The sequence below is a fragment of the Onychostruthus taczanowskii genome, unplaced genomic scaffold (genome assembly GCF_017590055.1).
Source record: "Onychostruthus taczanowskii isolate IOZ18803 unplaced genomic scaffold, ASM1759005v1 scaffold2, whole genome shotgun sequence".
NCBI lineage: Eukaryota > Metazoa > Chordata > Aves > Passeriformes > Passeridae > Onychostruthus > Onychostruthus taczanowskii.
The window spans coordinates 22,345,786-22,363,504 of NW_024499239.1; the positions used below are offsets into that span (position 1 = coordinate 22,345,786).

At 41.6% G+C, this 17,719-nt stretch overlaps 1 protein-coding gene across 1 annotated transcript in view; it reads right to left on the minus strand.

The window, feature by feature from the left end:
• Window positions 1-17,719, minus strand: part of NSD2 (nuclear receptor binding SET domain protein 2) — a 98,288-nt gene that overhangs the window by 55,555 nt on the left and 25,014 nt on the right. Inside the window, exon 3 of the mRNA XM_041402636.1 lies at window positions 2,647-3,272. Within this exon, the coding sequence (XP_041258570.1) occupies window positions 2,647-3,243 (597 nt within the window). The 5' untranslated portion in view covers window positions 3,244-3,272. The remainder of the gene's footprint in view (window positions 1-2,646; window positions 3,273-17,719) is intronic.

A 17,719-nucleotide genomic window follows, 5' to 3' on the forward strand; every position in this document is an offset into this window, starting at 1 on the left:
TGGGCAGATCACATTTATTCCCAGCTGAAAACTAACTCACAGACAATGTTTTAAATAGTCTTCATTTCTGTTAACAAAAAATGTCCAAACAACAAGAACACCCAACAGCAGAGCACTGGAACATTTGTTATATGATATGCCTCTCACCTCAGTGCAACAGTAATTCTGCTGTGCCCATCAGACAGAGATATAATTACCCTACACAAAAGGCAGCATTTGAAACATGGTGATTTTTGCTGAATCAAAAGAGTAAGAAGCTGGACAACAAGAAATTGAGAGAGAAACCAGATGAAAAATAAAACCAGACAAACAGGTTCTGCATTAACTTGCAACCTACAATAAACAGGTTTCTGAGCGCAAAATTAATCAGCTTTTACTCTAAGGATATTTACCTAATTTCCACTTTGCAGCCACAATCAGCTACATAAAACCACAGTATGATGCACTAGCATTAAGGCTTTGGATGCTGGCCATGAAGTTTCAGGCTAGAGCCTGAAACCAAAGAGCACTGATACTAAGACATTACAGTTGTCACCACAGAAAATACATGTATGTCACAAGCCTGACAAGTACACATGGACAAACATTTGAAAAATCTCCTTTACATGTTCCCTCATATTTGTTTTTCCTTATTTTAAATCTGCACAGTTGCAAACCCTCCCTGCGACAGAAAGAAAAGCCCCAGTTTTTTTTACAATCGAGGACTTATATAATAAAATAACATCTTGCAACCTTTAAATGCTTCTCCTTTTGACCTTTGTACTTTGAAGTGCACTATGCTAGGAGAAAAAGAAGGCAGATGTGTGACCCTCTCTTTCAAACTCTCTGAAAAGAGCAGATTGCAATATTGCAAGGGCTGAGATGAAGCAGGTAGTTTGGTAGCTCAGGGGTTTGGCACAATTTGGAGCAAATAACCCTATCACTCAGCAGCCCCCGAGCCCCAACCATTCTGGGAAACAGAGTTCATGTGGTTTTCTCCTGATCAGTTCTGCCCAAAAGACAACTCAAAGAAACCAGACAAACCTTTCTTTTCATTTTAAATGAACTGTGCACCAGGAAAAATTAAAGGCCACTCTCAATGGACAACCAGTGTAAAAGGCTTCAGAACAAACTGCATAGGTGGACATATTAAATATCACCTCCCCTTTCTGAAAAAAAAACAAAGTAACAAACCCACACAAATATGCCTCAGTTGTCAATGCTATTGAACATGCCACCTTTTAGTCCAATTTATCCTTATTAACAATGAGCTGGACAAAGAATTACTCAAAATATTGACTCGGCCCATACCTTTTACTTCTGAGTAATGATTCAGAAAAGTCTGAACCAGTTAGCATTAAAACATTCTCCTCAACAAAACCAAGGAAAACAAACTCTTGAACAACATTCCTGAAAACATGAGTATTGATAATTTTAGTATAAATTACACATTCAAACCATAAGCAAACGATAAATATTTCTGATACCTAGAAACACATTTACACAGTTCTGTGAACTCATTTATTATTTAGTTTTATTGAAAAGAACTGTAAATAAAACCAGCAATACAGCAACTCTGTTTCTTCTCTGGATGTGCGACCTTGGAAGAAAGTAACAATCAACAGGGCTGTGTTAATGGCAGGACTGGATGGTCTTAGAGGTATTTTTCAGCCCACGATTCCCTGATTAACTGCAGCTGGCAGAAAACCATAACATAGGTTCTGTGTTTAAGGTGTGCAAAACCAGGACCTTTTAACAATCCAAAGCATTCATTAACATTCACTATTGTTATACAATACCATTCTGAATTATTCACTGAGAAACTTAATATACATACAAGTATCCCTGCTATGTAGGGTTTTTCCTCTGAGATAAAGTTATTGCAAACCACATTCCTTTAAATGGAGCCTAGCAATAAAAGCTAAATAAAGGGGGGAAAGTGTTCCCAGCAGCATTCTTATTTACAACTTGGTAAGGCAAATGAAAAAACATTCTGCCAATGTTTGAAAGAAGTAAAAAACCAAAGAGTTTCACCACAAAATTAATGACACCAAATACAAGATCTAGATATTTCCAATTAAAACAAGTCACTGGGTTACAGCAAGCAAAACCAGCTCTTTTCAGATGACCAACAGGCATAGGGACTACATTCCAATTGCCAAAATCTGACGGCAAAGAGGCCAGCTGACTGGTGAGTACATTTTTCTTTTAATTCAGAACCAGAAATAAAGAAAAAGGTTTTTTTTCTGAAGCATCTGCTTCTTAACAAGCCAGAATACCTCATTCTTCAGGAGTTAAAGACCATCTCTAAATGCAGAAGTCTCCTCAGCTCCCTTGCTCAGGTGCACATCCTGACTAGGTCTTGGCTACAGGTCTAGAGGGAATTTCTGTTTCATACATCACATACTTCCACATGCCCTGATTTGCTCTGGAGACTTACTTTACTGATATGGAAACTGAATTTATGGGGTATTCCTATCCTGGGGAAGAAACAGGTAAAAGAACTGGAGTGCATCTGTTCTTTTTTTGAGACAAAGAGAGGCATAGAAAATTACTCCCTCTGTTTGTGAGGCACCTACTAAATGCCTGAAGATAAGCATAGGAACACTGAAATTCCTGTATTATTAACAGACCTCACAAAACACAGAAACAAAAAAAAAGTACTACCTTCTTTTCAGTGGTGCTTGAAGTCTTTGACACTAATGCTGTTTCAACAAGACCCTGCTCAAGTAAGGAGTCATATTTTATGCTTCTTTTTCTGCTTCTCCTCTCCTTGTTTGCTGGCTTCTGTTCATTTTCCTCTGACTGAGACACATCTGCACCATTGTCCCCACAAATGGAGGACTCAAAAAGAGGCTTCCCATTCATGTAGGTTTTAGTGATTTTCAGCTTTATTTCTGGAGAGCCATTCTTGATAGGAGTAGTGTTGGGGGGTGTTCCAACTCCCTTTATTTCCTGAGGTTCAAAGCGCAGCTTGGCATCTTGGGCCCCGGACTCGCCATTAAACACCCGAGAGGTCAGATCTTTCAATTTATCAGCTGGAATAAATGGAAGAGTCTCATGGCCATTATATTTTTGCATGACACCTTCCTGTAGAGTGGCAGAAAGTTGTGCTTTGCCCAAGTAGACAGAACATTCACGATTCACTTCACAATTCTGAGGCTTCCCATTGGTATTTCCAAGGATCTCTGGTACCTGCTTCATTTTGATGCAGTTAATTTTTTGTGTTAACAGTTGAGAACTTCTTTTGATGCTAAAGTCCATTCAGCCCAGATGTTTCCAGTCTTACACTGCTATATTAAGACAAAAAGACAAAAAATATTTTTAATAAGAAATGTCAAAAGCTATTAAGTATTCAGATAGACGTCAGCACTAATATAAAACTCAATGTACTTCATTAGAGTTTTACTAAAAAAAAGCTTTGTTTACAATCTTCAGAGGCAAAATGCCTCAATATCTGTTAATATGCATTACAAAAAAATTCCAAGAAAAACAGATCTATGAATCATCAATTCTATTAAATCGAAAGTGGAATGCAAAATCACAGCTTTCATTTTAACCATTTACAGCACAAGCGTTGCTTACAATAACTACACAAAGGTACTGCACTATATAAAACAAGTAAGAGGCTAGACCTAAGCTAATATTATTAACAACATAAACCAGATGACTTTATCTCTAAGAGGCTATGCCAGCACAGAAACCCCACAGGCTGTGTTCCTGTAGCACCTACACTATGGACAGCAGCATCACAAGCTTCCCTTCCTCACTCTCAAACTTCAACCATCCATCAAAACACACCCCCAGAAACACCACAGCTCAGACAGTCTCCAGACATTTCCCAAAGCATTCTGGCTGTAAGAATGAATAAAGAGTGAGCCTTTTGGGCCAGGAACACCAGCCCACTGGGAAACAGCTAATCCTTCAGGCCAGTGACCATACTGGACAAAATTTAAATGCAACTCCTGGAATTTCAGACTTTTCATGGCAACAATATCACCTAACACCCACTTTTCATACAGAAATCTGCAAACATGCAACAAGCTAAAACTGCACTATTTTTAGGCTCTAAACAGGTTCTCCAAGGATTCTAAAAGCTAACCCTGCTTATTTCAACATTATACCACTGTTGCAAACAAATCAATCTGGCAGAATGACTCCTTTGTGCTCCTAAACCAGGCAAGATGATGGTTTCAATTTTTAAAAATCACATGCATAGAATCTTCATATTACTGGGTCCAGTATGTACACGATATAGAAAAATACACCATCATAAATATTATGAAAGCCCAGCACAATAATCATCATATCCATGCTCAAGGTAACCAATTTCCTATATGATTAAGTCCAAGGACTGTCACATCGAATCAAAATTTCATCAAATCTAGTCTCACGTGCTTCAAAAAAAAAGTGCAGCAAAAACCATGATGAATAACTATTGAATTGCCAGTTGCTATGGGAGAAATCACTTCTGAATCTCACCTTGTTTATTAATGCACACGGTTATAATGCTTACAACTGGCATATTCCTCCAACTTGCATTTTTGATAGCTCTACATCAGGAGTAGCAATGCAAACATGTTCATAACTGAGCATTGCTGTAGCCTGCCAAAGCTTCTTAAGGGTGCCAAGCCTGAATTCAAAGCAGCTGATGAACATGAAACCTTTTCATTTACAAAGACGCAGAAAAAAAAAATTAAAAATCATAACTCCATCACTCCTTAGCAAAGGCTCCAATCTCCCTAACATGTTGCTCTAAAGTATCTACAAGATAAAAGGGTGTCTTTCCACACAAGCTATGTAGGCTCATTTGAGAGGTGAAAACCCTTCTCGCTCCAGGCACAAACAGCAGTCTGAAAGTCTGGCATTAAAACAAGGCAAGGACAGCAAGTGTACCTGAACTCCAAGTGAATCTGCAAGAGAAAAGAATTCCAATCTTTCTTTAGCCAGATCAAGTCTGAATTACCAATAAAATCTCTGATAAAATGAGCAGAAAGCAGCTGACTATATTAACTTTTCTTAAGAGAAATCACAGATAAAAGGAAACTCAAAACTCAACCAGAACAAATGACTAAACCTAAAGGGAACTGATGTCCTTTCACAGTATATTCTCCGAAAACATGGACATGAGACAAATTCTCCAACCCAATTAATAACATGAAATTCAAGCTGTGATTCAGCAGATTTAACTGAAATCACATTTCTCTTAAGAAACAACTAGTGACAAATTCTATAAACCTCCGGGCAAAAGGCAAACCTGCTGGGAAGCATGTCCCACAGCTACAGAGTGCAAAATTCCTTAGAAAAACCACCAAAACCAAGAACAAGACAAGCAAACCACCGGACTGTTGCTGAACCTGTACTTCCTTCGCAGGGATCCTACTGAAGCCAAGAGGAGACTGGATTTGGGAAGTTCCGAGCTCGCCCCGGGGCAGAGCGGGCTCCGCGCGGCCGCAGCGCCCTCCGGTGGGCGCCGGGCGCGGCGCGGCCCTTCCCGGCCAGGGAACAGCTTCAGGATGGCTCCATCAGCTTCGGATCACGGCACGGATGGATTTCTGCATCGGGCCAGCCGCATCTTCTAACCCACAGTTTCTTCTGTGCTGCTGAATTATAATTCTTACTCTCGTCACGTACGTCTTGAAGCTACAAAGCCATCAAGCTTGAGGCACGCCTCCAAAAAAGCAGTAAATAATCCAGTGAGACTCTTACTGGTGCACTCGATCTCAGGACACTGATAAATTAGAATGGGTATCTTAAGAATGTCAAAACAAAAATTGCCATAGTCACGGAATAACTCAGGCTGGAAGGGATTTCCTCAGATCATCTATTCTGACCCCTAGATCAAACTTCTCAAGGCCTTGTCTGAACAATGACCCATAGATAACCAAGTTAAAATCTATGGCTTAAAAAAATCAAGTTATTCTCCTTCTAGCTAATAAACCCAACAGTACGCACTCCATATCACAAAAACAAAACAAACCAACCAATTTAAAAAAAACAAAACAAACCAACAAAAAAACAGAAAAAGAAACCAAAACAAAAAGACCAGTAAGTGAAAGACCCCGAACTTTTAGCAGTTACCTTGGTTTGCCCGATCCACCTGAAGATACACAGATTTCAGGAACTTCAGTGAGTGACAGTTCAGTTAATGAGTCTTACTAATACAGGTCACTAAAAACAGCTGAAAGCACTGAAAAAGGCTCCTAAATCACTGGAGCCTAGAGACAACAAATCCAGGACTAATACTGGTAAAAGGAGGAAGTTAATGTACCCACAACAATTGTAAATGGGAAAATGAAGACAAAGGCAGTAATTTGAAACTGTAAGGTATCAGAACCAGGAGATACAGATTATAAAACATGGGAAATAGACCATGTTTGTACAAAGGTTTAATGGAACCAAATGAGTAGGGGCTTAAAATAAGAGGCAGAATAATGGGCTAAGATAACAGATGTGAGTACCTAACACAAAATATAATCCCATGGGGAGATGAGACATGTAGACAGCAATTTGCAGGTTAGTCACCATCTCTAGGACAACCAATGCGATGGAAATTAGTGATACACATCTCAGTCCTCCTTGCAAAAAACAAGCTACATTGTGGGGTCTGGGTAAAAGAAAGAAAATCTACACATGGGACCAACAAAGGGTTTCAGGATAGAAGATCAAAATTTAAGCCAGGTACATTTTGCACCACCTTTACTACACAAAACTTCACAGTAACACTGTAAGAAGAAAAAGGACCAGGCCCTCTGTGAGAGGAGGGGACCGAGCAGGAAAGAAGGGGCAAGGAGAAAATATCCACCAACCAAGCAGTGCTGCTGTGAGTTTGGAATTAATGCAGGGAGATCTAGAAGACAAGACATGAAGGAACGAAATAAAACAGATCACAGACAAGATCTGGTTGATTCAAGTTGTAAGAGTAAGGACCTGAAGCAGCTGAGCATACAATTAGATTTGGTATCTAAAATCAAGTGCACTCCTGCTGGACCACGGTATCACACAGAAGCAAAAGCAATCCCTTATCTCATTCTAGATGACTCTGTATTTATTGAAAAGAAAAGTGGGGGGAGGGCAGAGAAAGGAAGGGGACAAAAGCAACACATGCTAGTAGCAGCTAATGAGCTTAAGCCAGTATCGTCCCATACTGAATGTCTGGTGACCCAACAAGGACCATTTTCACTAACAAAGGGGGAAGAAAACATTATAACCAGGAGTCTGCTGAACAAACATGTTATTTTGGCTTGTGAACAAATAGCTTTCAGTACGGAAAAGAAGATCTCTTATCAGATGAAGGTCTCTAGAATTTTTAATCAATGACAACTGGACAATCCTTGCAGTGGCTTTGTACACATTTTCATACTAAACAAACAGGTTCTATATAAGGCAAACTATCTTGCAGACATTTTAAATCATGCATTAATTACTTGAAAGTTCATCATCTGACAGGAGTCATGAGTCAAACGCAGTTAGTGTGCATGTCAGATTCCTCCTTCACTGTCCAAGCCACTATCATTTATGTGATATTTATTGCCCATTTCTTCCACATCTGCTGTAATTTCAGAGATGCTTTTCTGGTGTGTCAGAAAGAATGGAGTACTCCATTCCTTTCAATTCTGCCAAAGGGAGGGAACTGAGTAAGTAACCACCAACGAGCATCTTATTAAATATCACTTTTATTTTGTTTAAGGGTTTTCTTACTCCGGTGAATTACTTGGGGCAGGCGCAGGGAGGTGGGGGAAAGAAGGGGAGGATGACACACCTCAATCGAATTCACAGTAAGAGAACTTTATCCACAAGAGCTATTTCTATTACCTACAAATTAGGCTTTCAGCTGGCACTAAAAAGCTAATAGATGGCTGCTGCTTTTTTGTGTTAAGAGTGCTTTCTGGTAAGTGTTCTCCATTGTCTCATCAATTTTAAGACAAAAGGTTATTCCTATTTTCAAATCAGAATGAGAGAAAATACTTAACAAGACTCAGAATGTTACAACACTTTTTTTGCTAATACATTTGAAAACCTGAGTATGCTTACTCATATTATCTCATATAAAATCCTAAAATATCAAATAGGAGTAGATGAGTATTTACTGTTGTGTAGTATAACTGTTCTTCACTGCATTAAAACAATGAAAAATTACTACAGCATCTAAACAAAATTTTATTTTAGAAGAAAATACAACTAAAAATTCCATTGCAAGATTGGCCAAAAGTTGTCACAAACCAGTTTTAGCCAGAAAATTCAAAAGCATCATCTCTCATGAAGAAAACCTTTACTGTAGTAGCTGAGATAGAACTGAAAATAAATATACCAAACCCTTCCAAAAATTTATGAGTCTCAAGAAAATTTTTTAAAAAGCATTTGTCCAAAGGAGATGATTTTTAATGTAAAAGCACCTGAAGTAAAGACTTCGTTAATCTTGCAGTAGATATAAGTAGAAAAAGTACATTTTGAAAACTGTGAAGAAAGTTAATGTACTTACAGTTGCACTTACTACTCAGTATTACTTGCCACCGAATATTTTTAGGGGAAAAAGAAAGTATCCATCTTTTAAAATTTGTTTTGGATTTGCTTTTTTCCCCTGATGGATAAAATCTCTGAACTTCAATGTCACAGCCTATTTTCATGAACCAAAACAAGTATTTACTGCCTTCTTATCAAGACAATAGGTAATACCAACTTGTACATTTAACAACTGTAGAATGGAAAGCAATTTCTTCCCTTTGGGTGCCACTTGCTACTGCAGAAAGCAAGCTTACAAAATGGATGGACTTGCTTTCTTGTTCTTCCTTGGGAAAAGCTTTTGCAACCAACCCCTTTTATGTGGACAAGGCTAGAAGATTCTGCAAGAGGATTCCTCTCCATGAGTTCCTTTTCTTAAAATCCCATAAATACTTTTTGCCACTGCTGCAGAAATTTAATGTTGCCAGTTCCACTCATGCTGCTGGAGGTGGGTGAAGCAATGAGATACATTTGAGTAAAATCAAATTCTTCCAAGATGTTGTAATTCTGTCTGAAGAGAGACTACACATACCACTGTGGTGGGACCACAGATCAAACAGAAAAGAATAGCTTCTCCACTGCACATAAGCAGGGAGGAACACTGGTGCCTAAAATGGTAGAAACTAGTGAATATACCACCAGCATTTAATAAATACAAAAAGGCAGCCCCCAAACCTGAGACTTTTCTGTGTCCTGGAGAGCTCCAATGGGAATGGTCCCCCTCAAGCAAAACAGGACTCAACAATTCAATTCTTCCTCAGTTCATGTCTTTGCTCACCAATGAAATGATGTCTCTCCCTGTCTTTCAGGCGGGTCAGAGTTGTGCACCTGGCACCTACATAGCTTGGGAACAAAGAACCAAACACAGTCACATACAATCTCAAACAGCACAGCACTTCAGTGCAGAGTTCCTTATTTATACTGCTTTTTCACCTGGTCTACCACTACTTTAATTTCCCTTTTTTAATCCCATTGCCTTTTTTTGTCAGCATCCCACCTCTACTCCTTGCACCGCACTTTCAGGATCTGGATCCTCTGGCTTACATAATATTCACTGCAGCAGATAAACACACTATAATCTGCTTCCTCTTCACTGTGGCCAGTGATCCTGCTCTTATTCCCATATGTAGTTGTGACAGCATAGCAACTGCCTGAAGCTTCACCAAGAGAATCACGAAAATTTCTGATCTTGCGAATTCTGTGGGAATTCAAGGAAGGGAAGATCAAACCTGGGGTGACACCACAAAATGTTATAGGCAATGAATCAAACTGCAGTGCTAACAAGATGTTATCTGCTACACCTCTACAGAAATCAGTGTTTGCCAGATCTGACCAGACAGCAGCTAACTCTAATCCAGAGCTACAATCATTTTGCCTAGACCCTGACAAATCTGCTATCTTTGTCTATCACAGCATTAAAACCTGTTCATCCAAGTGGGTGCATTTAAATGCCAGAAGCACACTCGGTGCATTGGAATCATTCTAGGAAGTGGCAGTGACACTGGAAATATGTGAGGCTTTGCCAACACTATGAAGGCCCAGCTGTATGTACACAGAGAGGGCATAATAATCCTGGAGCAGCACTTGGCCACATCTTCTGTTTCTTACACAAGCAGCAACACAGTGCACCTCTCTGATGTGGACAGGTAATGTGTACAAATAGCTGATTTCTTTCACACAGTACATTCAGCTTCACATCTCACAGCATTAGGTAAAGATCTGGAGGGTAAAGGTCACAGGTAATTAATCCTGACTCCTGGTACTACAGAATTGAACTTACAGATATGCACCATTCACTAAGAACTGCACATATCCACATCTGAATGGAACTGACTATAATGTGATCTTGGCCATACTGTGCTAATTCTGATCTACTTCACACAGACCATAACCATTTACATGCAACTACATTAATAATTCTATCAACATATTACCTTGAGGCAAAACACACGCACAGAGGCAACTGGCAGATGTATGCCAGGAACACTCAAGCAAGGCCTGAGACTTCAGACATTAGAAACTCTTCAAACAAATCCAAATACTTCCTATGAAGTGGCCTTTCTGGTTTGGACATTACTTGAGGTATTTCCCTGTGCTGGAGCTTTACCATGCTCCTGCCAAAATGCATTACCATCATTCTCAGGGCTTTGAATTCCTTTTTTTAATTTCTTTTGCTACACCTACATCAAAAATCTCTCAGTAAGTGATTAGTGTAACTGTTAGAGGTAAAAGGTCTGGAATTTGAGTTTTAAGTTTCTCTAGATATAGTGCATCTTATCCATTCCACTTGAAGACAGAAAGATAAAACACTTCCCAGTCTAACAAACCAATTCCTTCCTGTCCACTTTCCAAAACTTCTGTGTAGAGAGGTTTGCAGTGGGTATCTCCTGCAAGTTTTTGCTTTCCTTTCAGCACAGTACTAGCTTTGTGCATTACTTCACTGTCTTATCAAATTTAGTTCTTTGGACAAATTGTGTTGTACATACTTCTCATGGGAAAATCTAGTTCTGACTGCAGAAATAAGTAGTGTTAAGCAACTGTAGCTGCTCTCCCTATTTGCAGAGTTTCTGCAGGCTCAGCTATCACTACCATTTTGAGCCAGGCTTTCACCTGATGAATAGATATTGCACATGTACTTTCAGCTACACATTTTATGACTGGAACTTGTTTTTTGCACTACTGCTGAATTTCAGTCACATTCCACATTTAATCCCAGCATTTGTTTCTAGTTTGTTCAGGAGTGCTACTATAAACCAGCTTCTGAGTCTGCATTTTGCACTCACAGAAAAATCACAACATTAATTTCATTCTGAAGTATTTGACTGAAAGTTGTTGGCAACCACTCCATACAGGGAAATGGTCCATATTCACATCTTTCACCATACACTGTTCTACAAGGTTCATACTTTGGCTTAAATCCCTCTGGCTTTATTATCAGACTAGAATCTAGGCATTCTTTACTACAGAGATAACTCCCCAATTTAGATGTTTCAGAGTGCCAGTGCAGTCAGGATCTTTGCTTCAATGGAATCTCACCAAGGCTGGCAAGTTCCACAATCCATTTATCTGATATGTGATCTTGGGAACCTCAGCTCCAGAGACTAACCATGCCACAGCATGAACATTTACTCTTCTGCTTATTAGAATGAATAAATATGTGGAATGGCTCCCAAACACCATCACAGAAGGCTGCATTACTACGTATTCTTTCTAATGCTTCTTTTATTCTTCAATCAGTAGCTTTTCAAAATATTTCAAATTCCATTTAAATCACATTTCTAATGATATCTTCCTTAACCTCAGCCTTTTCTCTTAAAGATATTTTTGTCACTAAATTGTCTCATCTTCTGCTCCTTTGTGTATCTCTTGTTTACTATGGCAGAACTCAGAGAACAGAACTCACTCCTAAATGTTATGTTCTTTGACTTTGGCAAAGAAAACATGGAATTCTGATCTTAGCCCTCAAGGCCAAATACGTTTGAAGATGATTTGTATACCCTGAGTTTGGCTCAGCTGGCTGGAGCACGGTGTTAATAACCCCAACATTGTGGGTTCAGGCCCTGTACAGGTCACTCACTTCAGTGCTGGACTCAATGGTCCTTGGGGGTCCCTTCCAACTCAGAATGCTCTATGATTCTGTACAAAACACATTTTTAATGTGTATTTTAGCATGGATGTGGAATGCTAATATTTTAGTATTTTGTATAAGGCACAAGCCAAAGAGATATCACAAAAACAGTTAAATGGTGATCTCTGTCAGCCAACAGAACCAGACATCCTTGTGCTTCTCCAAAGAGACACAGAAAACCAACAGCATCCTTCACAGACAGCAGAGGAAAAACTGTAAAGCTTCTATGAAAATCAAGTTCAACAGCACATCATGCTGCAGTTTTCCAGTCATTTGTCACCTATCCTTACCCCAAATAGTTCCAATTTGTGCTGGGGAGCTGAATATCAAAGTTCAAAAGAAGATCAAATTGCTATCTTGCACAAAGATGAAAACAAGACAAGCTAAAAGGATGGGAACAAAACTAGAAACAGAACCTGTTGAGCAATCCTTGCAATTTAAAACATGCTTTAAGTCTCATATATTTTACTAGTTTCACAATAAGTCATATATGAGAACCTGCATCAGTGGTGCCCCAGGGCAGTCATTTTGCCCAACATATGAAAACTGTGAAGTACATTAAGTTAGTACTTCACTTTTCCATACTCACTAAGTGCAATCTGATTGCTGTGAAACATTCAAATACATTTTCAAACACCTACTTTCCACATATAGCTCAGCACATCATGGTACCCTAAGAACAACTTCCATGCAATAGTATTATTCCTTAACATTAGCAAGGATAGTACAAATTTTGCTTTTGGTTCAAGCAAGATTCACAGGTATTTGTTTATTGCACACAACATGCAGTTTAAGAAATTCAGTTTATGTTATAATCTACTGTATGCTTTGGACAGAAGTTGCTTCATGAATGTACAAGAGAGTCAACAGATTATCTGGTGCTAAAGTTTAGAACTGCTTGTCAGGAAGGTTACTGAATAGTCCATCATGCAATACTTATCATCACAAGGTACTAATATATATTAGTTTATATTCCTGTTCACCATGAACTTTGAGTATTTTTGTAGCTTGCTACTCAACCAAAAGGGCACCAGAAAGGAATATGGTCTACATTTTCCTTCTACAGATTCCAAAAACTTCTCTTCCTGCTGATGCTAGAAAATATAAATTACCTATTGGAGATGTTGCCAAACTTGATAAAAGCGTTAAAAATAACACCTTATATATCATTTTACTAATTTCTGTCACTGACAGGAAAAAGGAAAATATATTTTATACAGCTACCTCCAATGACTGCAGGTCATAGAGAAGCTAATTTGAAGGTGCAATGAAGGCAGAACATTTAGGTATTTTCTCTCTTTTCCTTCAAAAATGTTCTCAGAATCAAAACCTTCCAAGTGACCATTAACTGTACAACATATCTGACTGACCCATTTAAACAACTACGTGAATTTACAACCAGCAGGGTGACTACTAGCAGATCAACAAGGCTGTCCTTACCAACCCCCTTTCTCCCAAGCTCTCTGCAATTATGCACCAAAGGAAATGTGGACTCACATGTCAAGCTCTGATGAGAAATTGTTTTCTCTCTTCACTTCACCAACTGAGCACTTACCCTGGTGCCATGCTCCACCTCCACCTCTCATTTACACCACCAAGATTTCAGTACATCCTTGGTGAAGACACTGCTCAAAGCTACAGCCTAACTGGAAAGGGATGTTCCCTAGAAACATGGGACTTACTGATCCACTTGAGATGGGGTTCTGAGCAACCTGCCCATGGCAGCCGGGTGGAACTAGATGATCTTTAAGCTTCTTTCCCACCCAAAGCATTCTCTGATTCTATGATCTCCACTCTTCCTGCATCCCAAGGCTGGATTTGATAATTACACCACATCTATCACATCAACTCAACCGTAAGGCCACTTCAATTCTCTTTGCGGGAAAGGAATGAAAGAGCTCAAATGGTATAGCCACAAACACAGTACTAAAACATGCAGTCATCATCTATGGTATTATTATTAGTCCCACCCAAGCAGTTCTTCACTCATGCCTGATTACTGACTATTAGGGAATGTGTTGTTTTCAGCAATACCACTTAATGGATGCTTCTCACTGTGCAGCACACTGCTCTCAAGGAGAGGTTTAATTTTTTTTCCCAGAAAAGACCTTGCTCTATACGGGAAATACATGTAATTTTCATGCATTAAACCATCTTCTATGCTTAAAACCTATGAAATGTCATGTGGTTATATAAGCAGGAATGACCAGCAGTGACCAAATTGCTGCAAAAATTCTGTTTGTATCTTCTACTCATCACACACCAGATCCTTGACACAGGAATCTGAGCAGAGCAGGTGAACATTTATGCACATGGAGCCCCAATGCAGTCAATAGGCTTTGATCGACCACAAGGAAACACTCACATTTATCAGGCTGCAGAAACAAGACCTCACTGGGGAAATGTACTGACACCAGTGGAACAAAAACCAGGCTCAGTGCAACAGTGAGAGGTGAAAGGGCCACAAACAACAGGACACTGAAAAACAATCTCCTCTTGCCATTCCTTTGCTACTTTATTAGTGCAGTGTTTTGGACACAAACTCACATATATGTGTATATTCATCACCCAAACACTAGAGAGCCACCCATCACAAGTCATTTTTGCTTCCAGTCTAAACTCAAGCAGGGTTGGTTTTGCTGTAATATCCAGTCTATGACATGCAGGCAATAATTTACATGCTATAATCTCACCTGCAAAACTACCACTGGCTTCAGAAAAGGCATGTAGCCATACAGACAGTGAAATGCTTTGTTTTTTATTCTTACCAGCCATTTGTTGGATTCATATTGAACTAAAAAGAAATATATTTTATTTTTATTTTCCATCTTCTAAACTACTTTAAATTTAGACCATTAAAGTATAATGACCTAGTTTCTTCTGACATTTTCAAATAATATTTGATAAAGTAGTAGGTTTTACTGTACTTTTAGTACCTGGATTTTTCCAAGCATGTATGAGGGCAGACAGTCCTATAACCTTCACACTGTCTCCAGTAATATTTAGAGTCTATTCACATGCTGAAAAAACCTGTCAGATTTTCTGATGGTTGCATACCAGACAACAATCCCTGTATGATTTAATATATGGGATATAGACAGTTACTGAAGCAACCAAAAATTGAATATAGTTTAAGTACTGAGCCCTGAATAGCCCTGCAAAACAGTGGTTTAATTCCATTATTTCATTCAACAGTCAAATAATCCACAGTCAAATTCACCACACTGTGAAACTGAGGAGTTTATTAACATTGATATGCTGCATTTCCCAAGCAAAATTCCCACAGCAAACAAGTAAATAATAGCTTCAGCAATAAGTCTGCGGATATTCTACTAACATACAAACATTTCAGTGAAGAACCAATTTATTCTTGCAGCTGAAGCCACACTTTCCATGTGTAAGGAATGTTAGCAACCTTATATATATACATATGTGCGTCTGCTTAAGTCACTAGCAAAGACTTAGCAAAATCTATTACAAACTTCACTGCCACCCCAGTGTTTACCTTCCTTGGATGTATGCAAAGGCTAAAAGCCAAACATATCTTTTTATTTTTTTTTAAAGCAGATCTATTTAGCTTACTCAGTGTGGGGTGCACTAGCTCCTAAATTTAACAATCATTATAATCCAATTTTAATGTAAATGCCAATAAGAAAATATTCATGCACACAAAATTCATGGGCAATGACTGATACCAGCCTCTTGCTTGCCTTCTGTCTGTTAACAAGAAGCCCATTTTCTCTGAAATGTGTTTAAATATGGTGTTTACTGGCTCTGTACTTCTACTAGTGTTTACTCCTTTCAGCCGACATATTTAAAAAAAAAAAACCAAAACCAAAAAGCAAGCATAAATACGTTCAAGAAGTATGGCAAATTCCCTTCTCCACCCCCAGAGCGGTAAAGCCACAGCAGATGAGCTGTAACTATGGCCTTGGGAATACAAGTTCCCCAGGCTCTTTTACCACACAAATATCAATTCAAGTTACAAGAGCCCTGTCCTCTTGTACTTAATGAATATCGAGCCAACGAGTCCGCACGCCTTCGCAGGAATGTTTTCTTTCCATTTTCCTAACAAGGCTCTCCTCCCATACCGGTCCAGGATGGACTGCAGAAGGGTGTAAGTGGAAGGATCATCACACCAGTGTTTAGTGGAGGAATAAATCAAACATGGCTTCCCCCTCCATACATTTCCAGAGTTACATTCACTCCTGCTGCCGTACAATCTCAGTCCTACCCGGCGGGAAGGGGCAGGAGCAGCCTCCACCTCCCCACACCCTCACCACCACGGGGGGGACATTTGCAGCCTCGCTACCCCTTAATGGGGCGGTTTAAAGCCTGGGGAGGGTTTTTCCCCCCCTTCCCATCGGTCGTGTCCCCCCGCTCCGGTTTTCTTTCTGATTTACACTGATTGATCTCCCGTTCCCCCGGGAGGGAGGTGGGACGGGTGGGCACCTCTCCTTTACCCCTTTATGCTGCCCCCGACCTCCCGCAGCGCCGAGGAGGAGGAGGCGGCGGTCGGGGGGAAAGGATGAAGCCGCAACAGCCGGGACTCCGGCTCGGCATCGCTCCTTTCCGCTCCTCCGCCACCCAAGAGTCAGGCCCAGCCAGCGGCACAAATCCTGCGGCAGCCTCCGGGGGGGGACGAGGGGCAGGCGGGGGGACCCGCGGCCCCGCAGCGAGGGCCAGGTAGCGGGGGGAGGAGGGGGGAGCGAACAAAAAAGCCCTCCTCCGGGGAAGGGGGAAACGGGAGCTGCGGGCTGCCCGAGCAGATGGAGACGGCAAGTTTGAAGGGAGCAGAGCCTCGGGAGGGGGAGTCTCCGGGAGAAGCGCCGGGGCGGGAGCGGGGGGCGCGGGTGCCCCGCCACGGAACCCCCCGTCTCCCACGCCGCCTCCGCTGCATTTTTGCCGGGCAGGGCTCGCGGTCCCGACCCGGGAGAGGAGCTCCCGGTGCCCGCGGCGAGGCGCGCGGCCGGGCGGCAGCATCCCCGCGGGCGGGCGAGCCTCGCCGCCGCCGCTCCCGCCGCTCCCGCCTCCCGCCCGGGGCCTGCGGGAACGTGCCCCTGGTGCCTCCTCCCTTCCCGCGGGGGAGAGCCAGCCGCGCTGCCGGCCTACCGACCTGTGCCCTAGCGCATCCTTCTCCCCGGGAAGCCGGGCGAGGCGGCGACGGTATCTCGGTGCCGGGGAGCGGCGGGAGCCGAGGCGACACAGCGGCGGCGGCGGCTCCGGCGGGTCCTGCGCGGCGGCCCCGCCCCCTCCTCCGGCCAGAACCAGCGCGAAAAATCGGCGGCGCTGATTGGCCGCCGCCGCCGCGCGGCCCCCGGAGCGGCCGTTTCAAATCCCCCCGCGCGGAGCCGCCCGCACGGGGGAGGCCGGACCGGCTGCCAGGGGAGGGAAGACCACGGGGCGAGGTGGGGCCAGGCCCGCTCGGGGGAGCCTGGCTCGCCGCCCCCAGGTGGGCGAGAGCGCGTCCTGAGCCCGCCCACCCCGGTGGGAAACGCTTTTTTAAAAACATCTTTTTGTTATTGTTATCATTGATCTTCCCTGGGGTATGGGGATGCGGCCGTGAGCCGTTCCCAGGTGCGCAAGAGCGGGTTAAACCCACCGCCTCCC